General features: G+C 40.3%; 1 protein-coding gene across 1 annotated transcript in view; it reads left to right on the top strand.

The window, feature by feature from the left end:
• LOC144763160 (G-protein coupled receptor family C group 6 member A-like) overlaps positions 1 to 22,668 on the top strand; it is a 582,371-nt gene that overhangs the window by 523,532 nt on the left and 36,171 nt on the right. The window contains exons 4-5 of the mRNA XM_078648488.1: positions 5,954 to 6,148; positions 9,816 to 9,933. Coding sequence (XP_078504614.1) covers positions 5,954 to 6,148; positions 9,816 to 9,933 — 313 coding nt within the window. The remainder of the gene's footprint in view (positions 1 to 5,953; positions 6,149 to 9,815; positions 9,934 to 22,668) is intronic.

The following is a 22,668-nucleotide window of genomic DNA, read 5'->3' as shown; positions in this document are numbered from 1 at the left end:
TATCCAACACTTTCCCTACCGTTGCACTCTATGGAGTGGGAATAGTAATATTTACCCACCCGCTATCCAACGCTTTCCCTACTGTTGCACTCTCTGGAGTGGGAAGAGTTATTTTTACCCCTACCCTATCCAACACTTATTCTAGTGTTTCACTCTCTGGAGTTGGAGTAGTAATTTTTACCCCTAAGCTATCCAACACTTTCCCTACTGTTGCACTCTCTGGAGTTGGAATAGTAATTTTTACCCACCCGCTATCCAACGCTTTCCCTACTGTTGCACTCTCTGGAGTGGGAATAGTAATTTTTACCCCTACGCTATCCAACGCTTTCCCTACTGTTGCACTCTCTGGAGTGGGAATAGTAATTTTTACCCCTACGCTATCCAACACTTTCCCTACTGTTTCACTCTCTGGAGCTAGAATAGTAATTTTTACCCCTATGCTATCCAACGTCTTCCCTACTGTTGCACTCAATGGAGTCGGAATAGGAATTTTTACCCACCCGCTATTCAACGCTTTCCCTACTGTTGCACTCTCTGGAGTGGGAATATTAATTTTTACCCCTACGCTATCCAACGCTTTCCCTACTGTTTCACTCTTTGGAGTTGGAATAATCATTTTTACCCCTACGCTATCCAATGTTTTCTTTACTGATTCACTCTCTGGAGTGGGAATAGTAATTTTTATCTCTACGCTATCCAATGTTTTCCCTACTTTTGCATTTTCTTGAGTGGCAATAGTAATTTTATGTCTTACGCTATCCAATGTTTTTAATACTGTCGTTTTTTTGGGACTTTAAATAGTAGTTTTATTTATTTTTCTATTAAATATTGTTTGAATGAATTTAGATAATGTATTATTTTATTAATTTTAAAAATATTGAAAGTATATTTAATTTTTTTAATTTAATAAAATTAATTATTTACTTTTTTGTTATTATTTTATGTGTGCAGATCTATTTGTAATTTATAGTATTTTTAAATAATTTATAAGTAAATATTAAAACGTATTATTAAGTAAGTATATAATATATATTTTACATATGTGTTTAATTATTGTTCTATTATTATATATGTATCATTTATTAATTTTAAACATTACTAAATATTTTTAACCATGTTTATTTTATTTGTAAGTATTATTTACTTTATTTTACACATTATTTTTGAACAGATATAAAACGATATTTTTAATTACGATATTTTTAACATCGATTTTTTTGTTTCGATATTTTTGTACTTACAATGTTGTAGATAGGATGTCGATATACTTGCCTTCGATATTCCAGCACCGATGTTTCGGAAGGTCGATATTTTGTCTGTCGATATTCTGTCATAGATTCAACGTAGGCTGGAGTTGGTATAGAAAATTAAACTATTCCACTATCCAGCGCCCCCCAACGCAAGTCATTGTAACGACTTGCGTTGTAAAAACTGTGTTGTAATGGCATGCGAGGTAAAAGCCCGGGTTGTAATGCCAGACGGAAATGATTTCATTCTACTCCTCGTTATACGAGGCAACCCAATCGAGGACCCCCTAATCTTGATGAGTTTTTTTACTCAATACAGCTGCTATGGCTTGGGAACGGGCACCGCAGTTACCTAGATGAGCCGTTCACAGAAGAGGAGGTGGTCAGGGTCATTCGATCTTCACCAGGAGATAAGGCCCCTGGCCTGGATGGCCTATTGGCAGCCTTCTATAAAGAATATTCGTCATTACTATCTCCTATATATGAGGAATCCCTGGAAAGGGGGTGCTTCCTCCGTCACTCCGTGAAGCGCTTATCAATATGATCCTAAAACCTGATAAAGACCCAGAGAGGTGCGATTCATATGGGCCGCTGTCCATGATCAATCTGGACAACAAAATTATAGTATAGCTCAGTGCTTCGAGCCTTCTTGCCTTGCTGCCCCCCGAGATGAGACCTGATCAGTGTGGCTTTGCCCTGGGTAGGGCCATGGCGCACAACTTTTTTGCCACAAGGTAGGAGATTGACCCTCCGCTGCAGGCGGCTGCTAAATTCCTGGACACCACCAATACATTTTATTCTCCCAAATGGCCATACCTCTCTGCGCTTCTAGCCCGCCTGCGAATTAGCGCCAAGTTCATTAAATTGATTGCTCTCTTATACTCCAGCCCCGCCACGAGACTCTGGGTTAATGGAGTTATATCTCCTCCATTCCCTGTATCCCGGGGGAACCAGTCAGGGGTGTCCACTATCTCCCCTTCTTTTTGCCATAGCCAAGGAACCCAGGGTAGCCAGCCTAAGGTAAGATCACATGCACCGGGGTCTGGCCTTCACCCCGCGGGTGATACTTCTCTTCTTATACGCAAATGATGCTACATTATATGTAAAATGTCCAGCTGAGAACTTGGGTTCTCTGATCAGAGAATTAATCAGGTTTGGAGGGCTATCAGGCATCAACTGGGTGAAGTCAGTAATCTTCCCACTAATGGCGGTCACAGAGAGCTTCCAATCGGAATTCCAACTCTGTTTGGCGGAGGGAATATGGTTAAACCGTAATGTTGAAGGACTGTGGTGACCCAACTATGGACGACTGACTGAATGGCTGGAAAGCCAACTGAAGAGGTGGATGGGATTGCCTTTGTCCCTGGCGGGCCGGCTGGCTATAGCCAAAATGCCATTCTTCCAAAATTCCTCTATTTATTTATTCATCTTTCCCTTCCTCTAAACAACTGCTTTAGGCAGAGATTGCACTCAAACATCATCACTTTGGCATGAGCTGGAAAGCAGCACAGGGTATCTTGGATAACCCTACCATTACCGTTTGAGCAGGGTAGACTGGGCACACCTGACATGGATCTTTAATGTTTATTTATTTATTTTATTTGACTGAGTTTTATATAGAGCAAACTTGAGCCAAATCAGGTGTCAGAGCTCTTTCCATAGCACCAGTTGCATCACATGCGGACACATGAATTTTTTTTTGGGGGCAATAGTAGATGATATGTACAGGTTTTATGGAGCTGCGGCTCCTTCTTTATGTACAAATGAGAGCGTGCTGTCATAATATTCTGCTTGTATCCACAGATGTTTTCAATAAACAGAAATAAAAAAAATAGAAAATTGACCACCTGGGCAACCCTGTAGATGGATGTTCAATGATTCTATGTGTATATGTATGTGATTGTTGTTAGGTTCTACTGCATGGATTTTGTGGACAATTAAACACACCTGGTGTGTTGCTGATGTGCATATGTTCAAACCAGTGGCCTTCAAGGCAGTTAGGGGACAGATGCATTCATAATTTCGCAAAGAGCAGTATCTGTACTGGAAGAATGCAAGAGTAAGAAGTCATTGACTTCAATACTCATGTAACAGGCCCCACAAACTGGAACCTATTCACACATTCCTGTAGGTTTATTCACCGTGGCAGCCAACTTAGTGCATATTTGACCTATATTCCTCCTTAAAGTTTGCTCATGGAAGTGACAACAGACAAATTATTCAAAGGCATAACTTTTTATTCTGATAATGGTGAGCATTGTTGTTTCAGTCCACACCAGAATCTAATCTCGGATAAGAGTCAAAGATACATATGTATGTACTTTAAACCATAGAAGTATTTTTTTCAGTTTTTGTATTTATGTTTTAGTACGTTATGCTCAGTTCAATGATATTACACCTTAATGTATGATTGAGATGGAGAAGCTTTATATTTTAATTCCTCAGGTTTGATTGAGCATGTTCGTGTGGATTAATGGTATGAGGGAATGGGTTTTTTGATTTGCAGACAGACAGAAGGTGGTTAAATCATATTTAATCGTATTGTACAGTTTAATATGATTTTTTATGCTTGCAGGCCCAGATCTACAAAAATGTGACACACCTGGGCATCAGGCAATGCTGCTGTGTTGCATTGCATGAACTGGAGAGAGCAGAACTGTGCCATATCTACAAAGAATGGGTGCCTTTGTGGTGTCTCCCAGAGCTGGTGCACATTAAGCAGGAATACTCAAATGCAGGCACCCTTGTGCCATTGTGCCATTGTGCAAGGGAGTCTGCTTTGTAGTCAGAATAGTTTCAGAAGGAAGCACATATGCAAAAAGGAAATAACGAGGAGAAACAAAAATATTTCTCCTTGTTACTTCAGCCTCAAGGAGGGGTAGGTTTTTGGCTCGAATCCATGTCTACAATTCTTTGTAGATATGGACCTGGGTCCAAAACCGTGGGTGGATGCACAGACAATCCTAGGCACTGCCCATGGAAAGCTCCCTTGATGCAAAGTAACGAAAGACAGCACATTGCACTGCACTGCATTACTTTTCGTCACAAACCAACCAAATCACCATTTGAGTTGCTTGGTAATTACCAACCTAGATTTTCCATTGAGGCTGTTTTAAAAAAGTAACGTAAACCCGACCTCAAAATATTTATAAATCTGTGCCACGTAAGCATTAGAATAATTCTATAATTGTTTGGCTAGTTGTACTTTGAAAATACATGCTGGTATTTGCACCTGTACACCTTAAAAGGTGAGGCTTAGGGCCTGCTTATGAGTACGGAGGTCCCAAGACCACCGTACTCACTTTGGCGGTGAGACCGCTGCGACCTTGGCAGTCCGACCGCCCGTTTTGGATCATGGCAGTTGGACAGCCATAAGACCGCTGCCACCAAAAGGATCTAGGATCCCATGGGTGCAGTGGCGGGGAAAGGTGCGATCTGTGGCGGTGGTTCCGATGCTAACACTGCTGTGCAGGTCACGACCTTCCATTCCACCAACCTTTTCATGGTGGGGACCCCGTCATGAAAGAGTTGGCGGAAAGGAAGTTAAGTGGCCCCAAAGAGGGCCTCAGGATGATTCTGCCCAATGTTGTGCCCCCTGTGCTTCCACTGTCGTACGCGCACTGTGCGCCATGCACGACATGGTACAGGGCAACAGAGCACCCAGAGCACTGCAGGGCGGCGGCATTGACTTCAAGCTCTGCAAACGAACCGAAGTATGCCACTGCCGTTAGACCACCGCTAGCACACCGCAGGCCTGGCAGTAAAGTCTAAATCCAGCAGGTCGGATGCCCCCGACTTGGCGGCATTCTCCCGACCACCGATGCGGCCCAGCTGCTCGACTGCCAAGGTCGAAATCAGGCCCTTAATCTTTGTTGCTTTTGTAAAACACATTATCTTGCTTAATCTATGGCACTGTTTTCAAAAAGTTCCTTGTATATTGTAAAACAAAATAGACAGCTGGGTATTTTCATTAAATATATTGTAAAGAAAACACAAACAGTATCCTACAGAACACTGTTGGGCACATTTACTATTATTTCATTAGACACAGTGCAGCAGGCAAACTAACTGTGCTGTGTTGCATGAAAGGGAAAGATAAGAAATGCTCCATATTTAAAAAGATATGGAACATTTCTGCTCTCTCACCAATGCAGGTATAGTGCAAGGGTCCCTGTGTTATAGGGCAGGGTTGTTTTTGTGCAGGAAGGTACACCTACCTGCACAAAAACAATCCTTAGAGGCGTATTCCTCTTTTTATGGATACAGGAAGTAATTAGAAGAAATAAAAATACTTCTTGGTACGCCTCTGTTAGGTAGGTGCATCTTGTTGGTGCTAATCAAGGTTTACATGTCTTAGTAAATCTGGGTTTGTTTCAAATTACATGGGTGGATGCATGGAAACACCTGTGCTCCACCTATGTAACGACACCTGTCTGATGCAAAGTAATGCAAGGCAGCACTATGCACTCCCTTGTGTTACTTTGAATTTTCTTAACCACTCAAAGCCACACAAAGTGCCTTTGCGTGGCTTAGTAAAGGCCAAAAAATTATATTACTTCTGTGCTGTGCCACAAAAGTGATGCAACCAGATGCGAAGTCATAGTAAATCTGAGCCACTTTATTTTCGCTAATGTGAAGAATTTATCGATCTTGTAAGTAAATTGAATACCATTATCAATTACCACTGTTTTGTGCTTCCTTTTCAGCTTCTCAAACAGTTGAAAGAAATGAATTTTTCTGTGAAAGCTGGTTCATTTTCATTTGACGATCTAGGATTCGTGAATGGTTATGATTTAATAGCATGGAAGATGATCAATGGTGAAACATTTCAAACTATTGGAAGCTATGATATAAAACGCAGTCTCATTACCATCGATGAATCCCTGATGCCCTGGGATGAGGTAGGTTCTAGTGTGTCATAGTGTCAACCTATTTTCTGTACCTAATCCTCCAGAAACTAAATATTTTGCCTTAGGAATTTCTAAATTATGCATTCATATTTTAAATTAGGGATTTAGTAGCAGTGTGACTGTACAAGATTTAAACTTATTAATTTAATGTAAACACCCTCGTCTTTCTGAGGTTTAAACTACCAGCGGTAGGATATCGTATACACATTTTCGAAGCAATTTTATAGAACTTACTTGCTGTTTTTGTGTTGCTTCTACATTTTTACTGACAGAAGGGGCCACAGATGGCTGTGGTAAATGCTTTTACAATTTTGAATGCATGGGTACAGATTGTCCACACATGCGCCCTAGGATTGAGGTTTCCCTGAGTAAGGGCCCATCCAGAAGAACAGTCAAGAAATCAATGAGGGACTAATGCCAAATGTATGATGGGTTTACTAACAACATCATGTGGCACCCTTCAATGGGTATTTCATCCTAACAAATTTAGAGTATACATTTGGGATTTCCTTCTGGTCTTTATAGCTAAGTGAACAAGGCAGCCTTAGATATTTCTCTCATAGAGCTCATGTAGCTACACAGCAAAAAGCGTAAAAAGGTCAACACTTCTCAGTCTTTGGTTGATTCAACAAACAGTGGATTGTTGAACTGCCTGTGCACTGTGTTGAGTTTTTTTTTTCTTTTTCAAAGTTTGGCATCCTTTCTTTGGTGGAGCATTGAAATCAGCCTGCCTAAAATGTTTCGGTAGGTTATTTTTGAGGACTCGCTCTCAGTGTTTATCAACTGCCCATTGCTTGCTCCTACCTTTTTCAGTCTTTTTGCTGGACCTATTTTTTGCAGTTGTATATAACGCAAACTCGACCCGAAGATATTGGTATGCTTTACATGAGCACCAGTTGCCTCTTTGTGATCTGCATCGTGGCTCAGGCATGTCTGATCACGACATGTTGGCAATCAAAGTTGGTTATTTCTGAAAGTCTACTCTCTTGTCGACGTTACACATATTTTGCTGAGCCTGTGCATTATTGAATGACTCTACAACAGCTAAGCTTAAGCCTGAGAAAGTAGTTGATGCAGAAGATCTCCGCTTCCAGATATGGCTAACTTCTCTAACCATTTTTGACGCATGTTAAACTCCACTAAAGCCAGAGGATACTTCTCAACAAGAAAACTATCTCCAGTCCATCATAAAGAAGGCTACATGCTCAGATTCATGAACAACATCCACAACTGACTAGATCAGTCATTGGTACTGTGGAGATTAGACTATGGCAAATCTGTCCTTATTGATATTAGCAAAGTGCATCTTGCCCCTCTCAAGGCCGACCTATATGTTTTTGTTTTTTTTACAGAGTTTTATATAGCTCGAACTTGACCCGAATCGGGTATCAGAGCGCTTTACGTAGCATTACATTTGGACACATTCATGTTTTTATGTTTGGCACCGGGAGATTAAGTGATTTGCCCAGAATCACAGGATGTTCAGCGTCTTTGCAGAGACTGAAACTCAGTTCCCCAGATTCGAGGTCAACCGCCCTAGCCCTTCTACCTTATGGCAAGATTGTATTGACCATAACAAAGCCATTCTTACAAAATTTCATAGGCCTCTTATTGATAGCAGGTTCATCAAAAAAATCGACTATGTGGTGTGTAGAATTATACAAGTTGGCTTCTCCCAGAACCTAGTGCAAAAATTAAATATCCCTTTGGGACCCTTTCACTCAGGGGCTCAGGATCTCAGTCTTTGGAAACACACAGCTTACTTTCATGTAACACCTCAAAATGAAACAATTTTTCATGTTATGGAAATGTTGAACGCCCCACTCCCTCTGAAATCTTATTACCTCCTTTACTGTGCTTCCTTCAAAAAAGATGTAAACACCTTCCTAAATCCGTTATAATAACTCTTTTCTTTGTACAGCACTCAAATACCTTGAGTGGCATGAATGGAGCCTAACAAAACTACAAATAATGACATGATCTTATAAAAAAGGTCTGCATGGATCCAGTGCAGATATGCACTTTATTTTCATCTACTCCACTGTGCATAAATAATGATCGTGTGGTAATGTAATATCGTGTAATTAATATTTTGTGAAGAAAACTTCTTAAAATGTGCCACGTCTCATTTGTTGTTATAATGTGAATGTTATGACACTTAATACATTTCTAAACAGCGCTATTGAGAACGTATTTATTTGAATGATACCAAACAGTGCATCGTGTGTCTTTGCAATAAATCATGAGCGAATGCATGTTTTATGTTTCTATTTTTGTGAAATGTCCCCGTTTTTGGCTTTAAAATTCTGGTCAACCTATTTATGGGTTCATTGTAGCCCGAAATAAATCTATTGATTGATGTGCAATTGAAGCCAAGGAGAAAATGTGGGGCTTGCTGGAACTTGATAATTCGTATTAAACAATGGTTATCCTGTCCCACTAAACATGCAAAATGGCCACTTCAATTTAAAGTCAGGGGAACTGTCATGGTTTCAATGGTGGAGTTTCAGCCTCCTCCACTCAAGGTAACCCCTGGTTTAGGGGTCGATCTTCCAACGAATTACAGTATCACAGAGACATTGTCTTTTCTTATCAAGGGCTGAATGACTATCATTGAAATACCCTACCCTCGAACCACTGTTTGTTTCAGAAAAACAAAAACAAATGCTGAGTGGAGCCAAAATACATGTCACCCACTTGGCATGCTTATTTGCCTCCATTGCATCTGCCTACCAGTGGATGTACATTCCACCCCTTGCCCTGGAAACCCACATAGAGATCAGGGATATTCCATAATAGCAGCCAATACTCTTTTTTTCAACCATACGCCATAAAAGAAACAACCGTAAAAAACGTTAAAAAATACAAAGTCAATGTGACTGTATGCAGTAGGCAAAAGCAATAGAAATGCTCACATTTTTTAAGAGCAATCAATAAAACGTTATCCATCATCATCTAAATACAAAATGTGAAGTTGCAGGGTAAAAGGAAAGCATTGATTTCAGAGGCCGAATAGTAGATCCATCAACATGATATAAGGCACCAATGCTCTCATCATGCTAGTACATTGCAGCTGATGGTTAATTGGAATGTCAGCCCAGACACCAGTCCCAAATCTGAGATTCTCCTAACAGCCTTACAATGCCATTGTCCTTTCAAAGAGCCAGTAGCAAATCATTTTCCTTCTCATTCGACACATAGCAAATAAACCACCTAGAGACTGCAAATACAATGTGCTTGCTAGTAGCCGATAATGACCGCGTTATAAATGTTGTTTCCGTTGGAGAGCCTCTTTTTTTGTGTCTTGTAGTTGTAAGAGTATTCGCTACAACTTTGCAATAAAGACAATCTCCTTGACCCACACAATAAGAGCCCTATGTTAGCACTTTATGGACAGCCTCATCACCTGTTCAGCCAGTTCTGAAACTAAATGGACTTCCACATTTTTCATCTTGAGTTTTTTCTCAGCCTTCTCTCACCTATCTCCTCTTCCACTCTCATCATCACATGCATCTTCTTTAGAAAGGGAGAGTGGTACATATGCCAAATGCTTTGTATATTATCTGCTAAAACCAGAGTGACCGCAATGTTTGTTCACTGACAAGAATAGACTTGATTGATTCCATTACATTTGAAATGTGTGTTTTTAATCTTGCAGGTACCATATTCAAACTGTTCAGGTCGATGTGCAGCAGGAACTATAAGAAAATATTCTGAAATCAAATGTTGCTACACGTGTGTCAATTGCTCAGAAGGTTATTATTCACCTGGGTTTGGTAAGTATGTGGCTCTATGGGTTGCAATGCATTTGCATTTTGGTATTGTAGCTTCATTCTGTGAATTCCTTTCGAATAACAGAGGCAAATGTACATTCTACTTTTTATTATTAGATATCATTGTGCAGTAATTGTGTTTTGATGTAGGTAGTGTACTGGTATATTCATAATAAAACGTGTGCATCACTGGGTATATACCTTAATCTCTGTTTTAGTCATGACAATTTAGGGGGCATGCTTGATCAATTAACGGGGGAAAAATCTACTATGCAAGTATAAATATCGAAATGTATATGTGTAGATCAAAGCAAATACTTTTGTGATTTCATCTCACCAAAAGCACATACATTAATATTCCACGTCTAAACATTTGCAATAATGTCCTATTTTATTTTAGAGGGAATACGCATTTAACCTTAGTGCCAGAGGTTACATCAGCGTTACAGACAAAAAAAAACACATGGCCTAACTATCTTATATTCAATGTGCACATTTTTCACACACCAGTAATTTCTTGTGTTCCAAGTCATGAATGTAATGCACGATAATATAGAGTTTAACCACAATATACTCAGTTTTCTGCATTCTTACATGTCCTTGTGTTCCACTATTGAATGATCTGTCAGAGAGATGATTCTTAATAGATAACTCATCTCAGCGTTTCTGATGTATATCATAGTCTAGCAACCAATTTAATCATTTGTGGTCACAATGCAATGTTAGATTACTTTCATGCCAGTAAATTCAAGTGTGCCAAATCATGAGGATAATGTATAAATTAAAATCTCTATGACCTGTGTTGTCAGGACAATGCAGCAAAGCTTATGGTGTATCAATGCCTGTCCACTTAAGCAGGAAAAGGTACATGTCAACGGTCTGGGTAAGGCTTGACAGCATGCATTAGTGTAAGCTTTTGAGTGGTGCCTTGATTATATGCCTGGCAAAACATAATAAATAAAGTGTTCAATGTAATTTTATTATAATGAACTCGTACCCATGTTACAGAAGCCTTTAGTGCAACACAGTAACCCCCAGATACATCAACAACCCAATTTGCGATTCCTTAATAGCGAAGAATACCGATTCGCTATTAAGGAATAGCAAAATGGAATGCATCAAGAAATCACTTAAAAAATAGTGATTTCTTAGAATTCCTTAATTGCGACTCGCAAATTGCGAGTCGCAATTAAGGAATACCTCCCCATTTATTCCTATGGGCCTAGAGGCCCATAGGAATGAATGGGAAGACAATCTCAATTTGTGAATCGCAATTAGCGATTCGCAAATTGAGATTGAGATTTCAAGGGTGCAGGGGTGGCCAAAGGTCACCCTGTTGCACCCCTGAAATTGATATGTGCACATATGTTGCGCACACACATGCCCTTAGGGCATGTGTGTGCGCAACATGAAACTTTGAAAAATGCACTTTAGTGCATTTTTCAAAGTTTTTGCAAATTACCATGAAGTTGTACTTCATGGTAATTTGCATGGCCTATTAGCGAATTCGCTATTTTAAAATCTTTCATGCATTGCATTTAAGGAATCTCAATTAGAGATTCCTTAAATGCATATATTCGCAATTTAGCAATTTTTAAAATTGCGATTTTTGCATTTGGGATCATGCATCCCAAATGCAAAAATACCGCTCGCAAAGGGCCAGATTCTCAGAATCTGGCCCTTTGCGAGCGGATTTTTGTTTGATGAATCTGGCCCTAAATCTCTAGAGATGTGACTTTTATGTTTTTATCTAATTGGCTAATACGTTCCACATCAATACCCCTCCACTATAAGGTCATATTAGACATATGCGCGGTAACTCTCTTTGGGCCTCATGTTCAAAGGATTAAAGGCTTTGCAAACCCTCTGATTCAGTAATTCAGAGCATTTGCGTATGCAGACACCATTTTTTTAAATGTACTATCCCTTCAAACAAAGGAGAGTTACCCTTCACTGCCGAACGGTACAGGGTAATACAACATTAAACCCAAGGAAGGACTCCCTTTCGTGTGTATCAATTACCCCTGAAAGCCACTTACTCACTTGAGCTAAATAGACTAAATTGCACTAAAACATAATAATAAACCATACACAAAATGTAATCATCAATAACAAACAGACACAGTCTCCTTAAAACGCAAATCAGTGCTTGTTTATTAAAAAGCAAATAATACTGTTACAAACAATCAGTAATATCTGCCATGTGTCAAATAGTATGTACAATTTTCAAAGAACATGTAAAAGCATCAATATACAATATTTGTACAATCTCTCATACCCCTCTAATTCACTTAAATTCAATCCCCCCAAGAGATGTTTAAAATCTTATAACTTGCAAAACGTGTTTTTAGATTTTCTTTCTTCTAATCACATTGTTTTATGCTCACAAATTGAAATACAATACATATAATATTTAAAAAAGATTCTGATGACGCGGCGTTTGGGTGGTGCTTGGAACGGTTCACCCCACCTTCTTCAGGACAAATAAACAATAAAAATCAATACATATGTTCTAGGAGACAGAAAAACATATATTCAGTTTAAACATTATATTACAATTATTACAATACTTACATTTTAGAACAAATTAATTATCCAAGAGAATCTCCTCTAGATGAAATGATTTATATATATATATATATATATATATATATATTGCCCAAGACGTCTCCTCCAACAGAAAGAAACAGGCAGCACACGGGGCTTGTGGAACATCCGCCTTTTATTTTCTCATCAGACCATGGGCATGACGCATTTCGGGGGTTTTTCCTTTCACAAATGCCCCCCTGGTCGAGTTGTGTCTCTGCTTGCAGTTCCCAATTGTCAATTATTTATTGTCCATCCCACCTTCTAAAGTAGTGTGGGTTGCCTGACAAACACGGCATGGAATCGCCTCTGCCTTTGATAGTAAACTGCATTTCCCAGCATGCAGTATTCGTAAGCATGCCGGCGGCGAAATCAATTACCGGCTCAATTGTGCAGCCGGTGTGTCATGTCGTCTGGCGGGAGCTGTGGCGCTTGTTTGGGGTTCAGGTGATGACATCCACACTCCTCTCCCCCTTCCTCGCACTTCGGACTGTTCTGGAGAAAGAAACGCCTATGAAGTAGGGGCGTAGCTCCATGCTCGTATGGACTGTATTTACAGCATTCTCCAATGCATGCTTGATGCGGGGTAGTCCGAGGGTCTACCTTTTTGCGACCCCCTTTGGACACTTGTGGGGGGTGCACACCTTGCGTGTGGTTCAGCACAACTGCCAAACACTTGCAACACGCTGAATATTGCCCAAGACGTCTCCTCCAATAGAAAGAAACAGGCAGCACACGGGGCTTGTGGAACATCCGCCTTTTATTTTCTCATCAGATCATGGGCATGACTCGTTTCGGGGGTTTTTCCTTTCTCAAATGCCCCCCTGGTCGAGTTGTGTCTCTGCTTGCAGTTCCTAATTGTCAATTATTTATTGTCCATCCCACCTTCTAAAGTAGTGTGGGTTGCCTGACAAACACGGCATGGAATCGCCTCTGCCTTTGATAGTAAACTGCATTTCCCAGCATGCAGCATTCGTAAGCATGCCGGCGGCGAAATCAATTACCGGCTCAATTTCTTGTGTTGTGCAGCCGGTGTGTCATGTCGTCTGGCGGGAGCTGTGGCGCTTGTTTGGGGTTCAGGTGATGACATCCACACTCCTCTCCCCCTTCCTCGCACTTCGGACTGTTCTGGAGAAGGAAACGCCTATGAAGTAGGGGCGTAGCTCCATGCAGATATGGACTGTATTTACAGCATTCTCCAATGCAGGCTTGATGCGGGGTAGTCCGAGGGTCTACCTTTTTGCGACCCCCTTTGGACACTTGTGGGGGGTGCACACCTTGCGTGTGGTTCAGCACAACTGCCAAACACTTGCAACACGCTGAATATTGCCCAAGACGTCTCCTCCAACAGAAAGAAAAAGGCAGCACACGGGGCTTGTGGAACATCCGCCTTTTATTTTCTCATCAGACCATGGGCATGACGCGTTTCGGGGGTTTTTCCTTTCTCAAATGCCCCCCTGGTCGAGTTGTGTCTCTGCTTGCAGTTCCCAATTGTCAATTATTTATTGTCCATCCCACCTTCTAAAGTAGTGTGGGTTGCCTGACAAACACGGCATGGAATCGCCTCTGCCTTTGATAGTAAACTGCATTTCCCAGCATGCAGCATTCGTAAGCATGCCGGCGGCGAAATCAATTACCGGCTCAATTTCTTGTGTTGTGCAGCCGGTGTGTCATGTCGTCTGGCGGGAGCTGTGGCGCTTGTTTGGGGTTCAGGTGATGACATCCACACTCCTCTCCCCCTTCCTCGCACTTCGGACTGTTCTGGAGAAGGAAACGCCTATGAAGTAGGGGCGTAGCTCCATGCAGGTATGGACTGTATTTACAGCATTCTCCAATGCAGGCTTGATGCGGGGTAGTCCGAGGGTCTACCTTTTTGCGACCCCCTTTGGACACTTGTGGGGGGTGCACACCTTGCGTGTGGTTCAGCACAACTGCCAAACATTTGCAACACGCTGAATATTGCCCAAGACGTCTCCTCCAACAGAAAGAAACAGGCAGCACACGGGGCTTGTGGAACATCCGCCTTTTATTTTCTCATCAGACCATGGGCATGACGCGTTTCGGGGGTTTTTCTTTCTCAAATGCCCCCCTGGTCGAGTTGTGTCTCTGCTTGCAGTTCCCAATTGTCAATTATTTATTGTCCATCCCACCTTCTAAAGTAGTGTGGGTTGCCTGACAAACACGGCATGGAATCGCCTCTGCCTTTGATAGTAAACTGCATTTCCCAGCATGCGGCATTCGTAAGCATGCCGGCGGCGAAATCAATTACCGGCTCAATTTCTTGTGTTGTGCGCCGGTGTGTCATGTCGTCTGGCGGGAGCTGTGGCGCTTGTTTGGGGTTCAGGTGATGACATCCACACTCCTCTCCCCCTTCCTCGCACTTCGGACTGTTCTGGAGAAGGAAACGCCTATGAAGTAGGGGCGTAGCTCCATGCAGGTATGGACTGTATTTACAGCATTCTCCAATGCAGGCTTGATGCGGGGTAGTCCGAGGGTCTACCTTTTTGCGACCCCCTTTGGACACTTGTGGGGGGTGCACACCTTGCGTGTGGTTCAGCACAACTGCCAAACACTTGCAACACGCTGAATATTGCCCAAGACGTCTCCTCCAACAGAAAGAAACAGGCAGCACACGGGGCTTGTGGAACATCCGCCTTTTATTTTCTCATCAGACCATGGGCATGACGCGTTTCGGGGGTTTTTCCTTTCTCAAATGCCCCCCTGGTCGAGTTGTGTCTCTGCTTGCAGTTCCCAATTGTCAATTATTTATTGTCCATCCCACCTTCTAAAGTAGTGTGGGTTGCCTGACAAATATATATATATATATATATATATATATATATTACCTACTGGCGGTCGCCAGTAGGTATATATAGTTAGGATTTTTTCCCTATGGGATTTTTGAAAATTCTATGTCTAATAACTTTGGCGTTTGTGGACGGAATTGGCTGAAATTTTCTGGAAAATGGAACATTTTGTTTCTGAGCAGCCCTTGGAAATTTGGGGGGGTTTCGTCAAGGGGGGGCCGAGAAAAAAGGGGGGTCCCAAAACGTGTTTTTAACATTGAGTTTTCCATAGGGCGGTTGGCCTCACTTTTAGCCCGAACGGCTGAATGGATTTGCATGAAACTTGGCAAAATTGTAGGGACTGGTAGCCCGATGTGCCTTTTCTAGGTCTCAATATATGTGCTCCAGTGGATTTTGAGAAATTAACGTTTAAAAAAAGATATATATCTGTAAGCGCGCTCCGGGCAGCGCTCCGGTCCGCGGACCTTAAGCGTACCGGAACTTCGCGTAGCTAAGCTGATTGGCTCTCCGGTGTCTGTCAACATTCTAAACAGTCCGGAGCGGCCGCCATCTTGTCTCTCGGTAGGATTGAGAGACAAGAGGAGGCCAAAACAAAGGCGAAAATGACCATTAGGGGGCATACTAGATCCTCCCTGACCCCCTAGGTTTAATGTGGAGGTTTTAAAAGGGCCCCGCGGGGCAAAAAAAACAAAAAATTTCTTTTGTTTTTTTTGCGTGGGGAGCGCCCGGTCCGCGAACCGGGAAGCGTTCTGGGCAGCGTACTGCAATGAAAAATGAATGATAGACTTTTCAAATGCTGTATGTTAATTGATTGTTGTTTTTGTTGATTATTTTTTATTTTCTTTATTTTTTAAGCATTTTTTTTATTGTGATTGTGTTTCATAATTTATTAAACTTTCTAACATTTCATTGTCAGAAATTTCATAATTATCATTGAATATACATTGTAGTCTCTGAGGGTGTAAAATGTCCTCATTTGCAAGGAGGTTATCTACTGCTTGTACACATTGCAGTAGTTCATTGTCCCAAGTTTCATCGAAAAATTCAATGTCAATTTGATCAATTGTATCAATCAATTCTTGGCTGCTCTCCATTTCAAAAGAAACTTGGTTTTCGCCTTCCATTTTGCCTGAAATGTGGATTAAAAAAATATATATTAGTAGAGATAGGGCAATGTTGGGAATAATTTTAGATAGGCATTTTTTATCAGTGAATTTATCTTTGGGCAGTGTATAGTATCAGAGTGGAAGTAGGAATATAAAAAAGTGTATGTGATTTAACGTAAGTAAATTCATAATTATACAAGAGAAGCCTAACTCCATCCATAACTATAACAGAGAAGTCTCTCTAAATCTATAACTACTACAGAGGGATAGTATATATCTATCAGAAAAAGTTTACCATATTAACTTATAGTGCACAATATACTTCAGTTTTAAAAATAAAAACTTACCTTTAGAAAGAAGTTGAAGGAATTAGTGAAAATACTATTGAAATGTACAGCAAGAAGTAGTAGTCAAAATGGCGGTGTTTTCTTCTCTTCCTTTATATATATTCAGGTATATAACCAATGAAATGTCAGGTAAAAAAAGTAGAAAATGAAAGTAACATTTTCATTGGTTGTCAATTCCAACACTTCAGATGTGTTTTGTGAAGTAATTTACCTCACGGTATTTAGAGAGGTCTACAGGCTAAATGACTAAATGGAATTCCAATCAAATTTGTGAAAATGGTAGGGATTGGTATGTAGTATGAGCTAATCTATATTTGGTGAAATTGTCTCCAGTGGCTTTTCTGTGAACTACTTTCCCACCTTTTTTGATGGTGCGCTTCCCAGAGAGCGACCCGGTACGCGAACCGTTGAGCGCCCCGGTTCGCGAACCTTAAGCGTTCCGGGAGTCCACCATTTTGTGTTTCAGTCGAATTAAGATACAAGATGGAGGGCAAATAATGTTCAGAATGGGTAGAAGGGGGCACTTATCTTGACCCCCTAGGTTTTCTGAGGGTGGCTGAGGAGGCTTATATGTGCGAAAAAAAAACATTTTTAAAAAAAAATTCGCGAGGTTAGCTCCCGGTTCGCGTACCGGGTAGCGCCCCAGGGAGCGTACTTTGTTGGAAATTAGTGAAAAATGTTAGAGTAAAATAATAATTGTGAGTGATCAGATGTAGGGTAGCTCTGAGAAGAGCTTTTGGGTTTATGGTACATTTAGGTACTTATAAGTAGGTACCAATGCACATTCTTAAATTCAGAGTGAAAACTCTGTTGCCCTCATCTGAGAAGTGAACTCCATCTCCTCTGTAGATATCTTGCATGTAGTAACGCAAGTTATTGTTGTACAGGGAGCCCATTCCATGGTCTCTCATGTAAGCTGAAACAGATTTGTTTACATGCTTCCTCGACTTCTCAATTTGTGGACAAAATTGGTTTGACCACCTCCATTTCTGTCTTTGGCATATATTTGAATATACCAAGGCAGTCTGAGGAAAAAGTGCCATTAATTGCTCAAAGGTGTCCTTTAAAAGCATTTCCAGACCTACACCAGTCAAAGTGCCCAAGTCATTACCTCCACAGTACACAATTAACAGGTCAGGTTTGGGCAAATGCATAAAGGTTTTCACCAATGGTATCAATTGGTGACATTTTAATCCTCTGTGGCCAAACCACTTAATTTCCACATCTTGTAAATTGAGGTTAGGTAATTTCCTGTTTTCAACGTACCTTTGAGCCCAGTGAATATAACTATGTCCAACAATCCAGACAGAAAACATGGTGAGAGAAGGTTCTCCTGCAGTCAGATGAAGTGTGGCAATGAAATGGCAGTTGAAAAAATGAGAGTTTAAAATGAAAAAAAATGTGGAGTTTCTGTGTTCATGAAGCAGTAACAGTGATTGGTGGATTTTGATTGCTGAAAACAGAAAGTTAGGGTGCACGGATGTGTTCTTTGAAAGATGTATTTTGAATGGTCAATAAAAAATCATTAAATGAAAGAATGCACTGGATATGCAGGTGCACTGAGAGTTCAGAGTTCAATTGCAACAAAGTTGTGTGAACTTGCAAACACCAGAAGTCTTACAAGAGGTGGTTGCCATGCAGAAAAGGCAGAAAGGGCAGAGGGGGGAAGGGTTTTCATTTGAAAAAAAGTGAGGGAAGAGTTTTGATTGGGTGACATGAGAGATATGTGTGAAGAATTACAGCATTTCTGTGCTTTTGATAGCTGCAGACTCTGGAGTGCATACCTTTTGCTCTGCTGAAGACAAATTGGTGTGTTTCTGAGACTGTTTTCAAACTCAAAGTATTTGCTAAGGTGAGAAAATATTTCTTTAATTTAGATAGAGAATAGTGTGCTTTTAGGAGAAAATTATGAATTATGTGGCGCAAATTGCTTGTAAATATGCTCCCACATGTGCATGGAAAATTTAGATTTTGAATGTTTGTGTTACATAGCCATGTTAAAAGTGATACAAACATGCTGCAAAGGCAATCAAAAAACGCTTTTATGTGTCTTAAGAACATTTTAAGTAATTTTCCCATGTGCAGTATTTTGAAATTATGATTTGAAAATCGTTTTTGGGGAAAAGGAATTGTTTTTAAATTTATGACAAGGACATAATGGTGTATGCTTCTTTATACGGCAATTGACTGTCCCTGATGTTATTTTTCCCATTTTAATGTAAGACCTTTCTCTGTGGCGCAAGTTGCTTGTAAATATGCTCCGACCTGTGCATGGGAAATTTAGATTTTAAATGTTTGTGTTACATAGCCATGTTAAAAGTGACCCAACCATGCTGGAAAGGCAATAAAAAAACACTTTCATGTGTCTTAAGGACATTTTAAGTAATTTCCCTGTGGGCAGTGTTTTCAAATTATGAATTGAAAATCGTTTTTGAGGTAAAGGAATGTTGTTAAAATTTATGTGCGCCATATGTCCACAAATTTCGTTTTCAGGGGTGCAGCAGGGTGTTCTTGAGACACCCCTGCACCTTTGGAAAAATTCCTAATTTGCGATGAGCTAATTGCTAATCGCAAATTGCACCTTCATTCCTATGGGCCTCCTGCTCCATGGAAATGAATGGGTAATTTGCAATTAGCAATTTGCTCATCGCAAATTAGGAATGGTAAAGAATCGCTATTTATTCCTTAAAATTCGCTATTTTGGAAATGCAAAATAGTTATATGATACATATGGCAGTTGATGTCTAACAAGATAAGAAGCTTAGGGATACATTTATGATGACTGGCGCAATGAAGTGGACATCACTTACTTCATTGGTAGAGCTTTACATGTATTATGTCTTCTGTATTCTTCATCAAGCGTAACTTTAATCTGCAATCCTGAGTAGGCCTCACCTTAAACAAACCTCTGGATAGGCCACACCTTATCGTCATCCTGAATTAATCATTTAAAATGCTAGGGACAGATTTATGATAGGTGTATGCCTCTTTTGCGCCACTTACAAAACACTGTCCACGGGGAAATGACTTAAAATGTCCTTAAGACACATGAATGTGTTTTTTTAAAGCGTTTGCAATTTTTTGGGGTGACTTTTAACATGGGTATGTGACTCAAACAGTCAAAATCTAAATTCACCATGCACAGGTGGGAGCATATTTACAAGGAATGTGCTCCATGGGGAAAGGTCTTATAATGTAATATGGGAAAAATGACATCAGAGACACTGAAATGCCTTATAGAGAAGCATACACCATTATGTCCTTGTCATAAATTTGCAAACCATTACTTTTCCCCAAAAACGATTTTCAAATCATAATTTGAAAACACTGCACATGTGGAAATTACTTAAAATGTCCTTAATTCAAAATTTGCTATTCCTTATTTTGCGATTGCACTGAAGGATTTGCAAATTTTGCGATTCCTTAAATGCAATGTATCAAACAAAAAATATGTAAAAAATGATATTAAGGATTTGGAAACTACCACCAACTTCTAGTTTGTGGTAATTTGCGAATTCTTTTCAAAAAGCATTTTTTTCCAAAAAACAAAAGGTGCCATATGACGCCTATACATGTCCTTAGGGCATGTATGTGTGCCATATGCCCCCAAATTTCTTTTTCAGGGGTGTAGCAGGGTGTTCTTGAGATACCCCTGCACGCTTGAAAAAATTCCTATTTTGTGATGAGCTAATTGCTAATCGCAAATTGCAACCTTCATTCCTATGAGCCTCCTAGCCCATGGAAGTGAATGGGTAACTTGCAATTAGCAATTTGCTCATTGCAAATTAGGAATGGTAAAGAATTGCTATTTATTCCTTAAAATTTGCTATTTAGGAAATGCAAAATAGTTTGATGGTACATATGGTGGTTCATCTGTAACAAGATAAGAAGCTTAGGGATACATTTATGATGACTGGCGCAATAAAGTGGACATTACTTACTTCATTGGTAGGCCTTTACATGTATTATCTCCTCTGTATTCTTCATCAAGCGTAACTTTAATCTGCAATCCTGAGTAGGCCTCACCTTAAACAAACCTTTGGATAGGCCACACCTTATTGTCATCCTGGATTAATCATTTAAAATGCTAGGGACAGATTTATGATAGGTGTATGCCTCTTTTGTGCCACTGTGCGTCACTTTTATGATGCAGCGGCGGTGCTAATTTGCAATTAGCAATTTGCTCATTGCAAATTAGGAATGGTAAAGAATTGCTATTTATTCCTTAAAATTTGCTATTTAGGAAATGCAAAATAGTTTGATGGTACATATGGTGGTTCATCTGTAACAAGATAAGAAGCTTAGGGATACATTTATGATGACTGGCGCAATAAAGTGCACATTACTTACTTCATTGGTAGGCCTTTACATGTATTATCTCCTCTGTATTCTTCATCAAGCGTAACTTTAATCTGCAATCCTGAGTAGGCCTCACCTTAAACAAACCTCTGGATAGGCCACACCTTATCGTCATCCTGGATTAATCTTTTAAAATGCTAGGGACAGATTTATGATAGGTGTATGCCTCTTTTGTGCCACTGTGCGTCACTTTTATGATGCAGCGGCGGTGCAAAAGATTTGCTATGAGGCGACAACATTACAAATTGATGCATTTAGGCAGATATATCATGGTGTAAAAAAAACATACCACATGAAACCGATGCAGCAGTGATGCAAAAGATGCACCATGTCGCAAGACAGGCCTCACTTGGGGCCATATGTATCAAGCTAATTAGCATTCGCAAAGATCAAAATTCTACGAATTTCGGCCTTTGCGAATGTTAATTAGACAAATGGTATGTATCAAACAAGTTTGATGCAAAATAAGGAGTAGCAAAATTTGCTATTCCTTATTTTGCAATTGCACTGAAGGATTTGCAAATGTTGTGACTACTTAAATGCAATGTATCAAACAAAAAATATGTAAAAAATGACATTAAGGATTTGGAAACTATTGTGGTAAATTGGTGGTAATTTGTGAATTCTTTTCAAAAAGCTTTTTTTAAAAAAAACAAAAGGTGCCATATGACGCCAACACATGCCCTTAGGGCATGTATGTGTGCCATATGCCCCCAAATTTCTTTTTCAGGGGTGCAGCAGGGTGTTCTTGAGACACCCCTGCACCCTTGGAAAAATTCCTAATTTGTGATGAGCAAATTGCTAATCGCAAATTAAACCTTCATTCCTATGAGCCTCCTAGCCCATGGAAATGAATGGGTAACTTGCAATTAGCAATTTGCTCATTGCAAATTAGGAATGGTAAAGAATTGCTATTTATTCCTTAAAATTCGCTATTTAGGAAATGCAAAATAGTTTCATGCTACATATGGCGGTTCATCTGTAACAAGATAAGAAGCTTAGGGATAGATTTATGATGACTGGTGCATCACCAGGGATGTGTCAGTCATCCTGCGCCGCTGTTCCGCCACCCATGGTGTGCTGCATTTAGAATACGGGGCATCATGGGGCAAAAATGGCACAGATGCGTGACGTATCTGTGCTGTAAAGGTAGTGATTGCTGGAGTTGTATCGCAAGTGCGATGCAGCTCAAGCAAGGCTCAGGGGTGCCCCATCTCCACAATGTTGCGTCAAGACCTATGCCTGCTTAAAGCAGGCGCAGGGTTTTGACGAAGCTTTCTCCTATCTGATTGTAAATACGGCACACCATGGGTGGCAGAGTAGTGGTGCACGTTAACTGGTGCATGCCTGGGGATGTGCCATTTAACATAAATCTGCCCCTTTACATTTAAGTATGTGCAGGACACACAGATTCGGTGAGGCTTATCCAAGGTTAAGAAGAGATGAGTCCTGTTCACTGAAAATTTAGACATAGTCTTCACCTGCTCAGCATTGCTGGACATGGCTAAATAATAGCTGCAAAATATTACTCTT

The sequence above is a fragment of the Lissotriton helveticus genome, chromosome 6, assembly GCF_964261635.1.
Source record: "Lissotriton helveticus chromosome 6, aLisHel1.1, whole genome shotgun sequence".
NCBI classification, from domain to species: Eukaryota; Metazoa; Chordata; class Amphibia; order Caudata; family Salamandridae; genus Lissotriton; species Lissotriton helveticus.
Note: the sequence above shows the minus strand (reverse complement) of the source record. Positions and strands in the feature narration are given on the sequence as shown.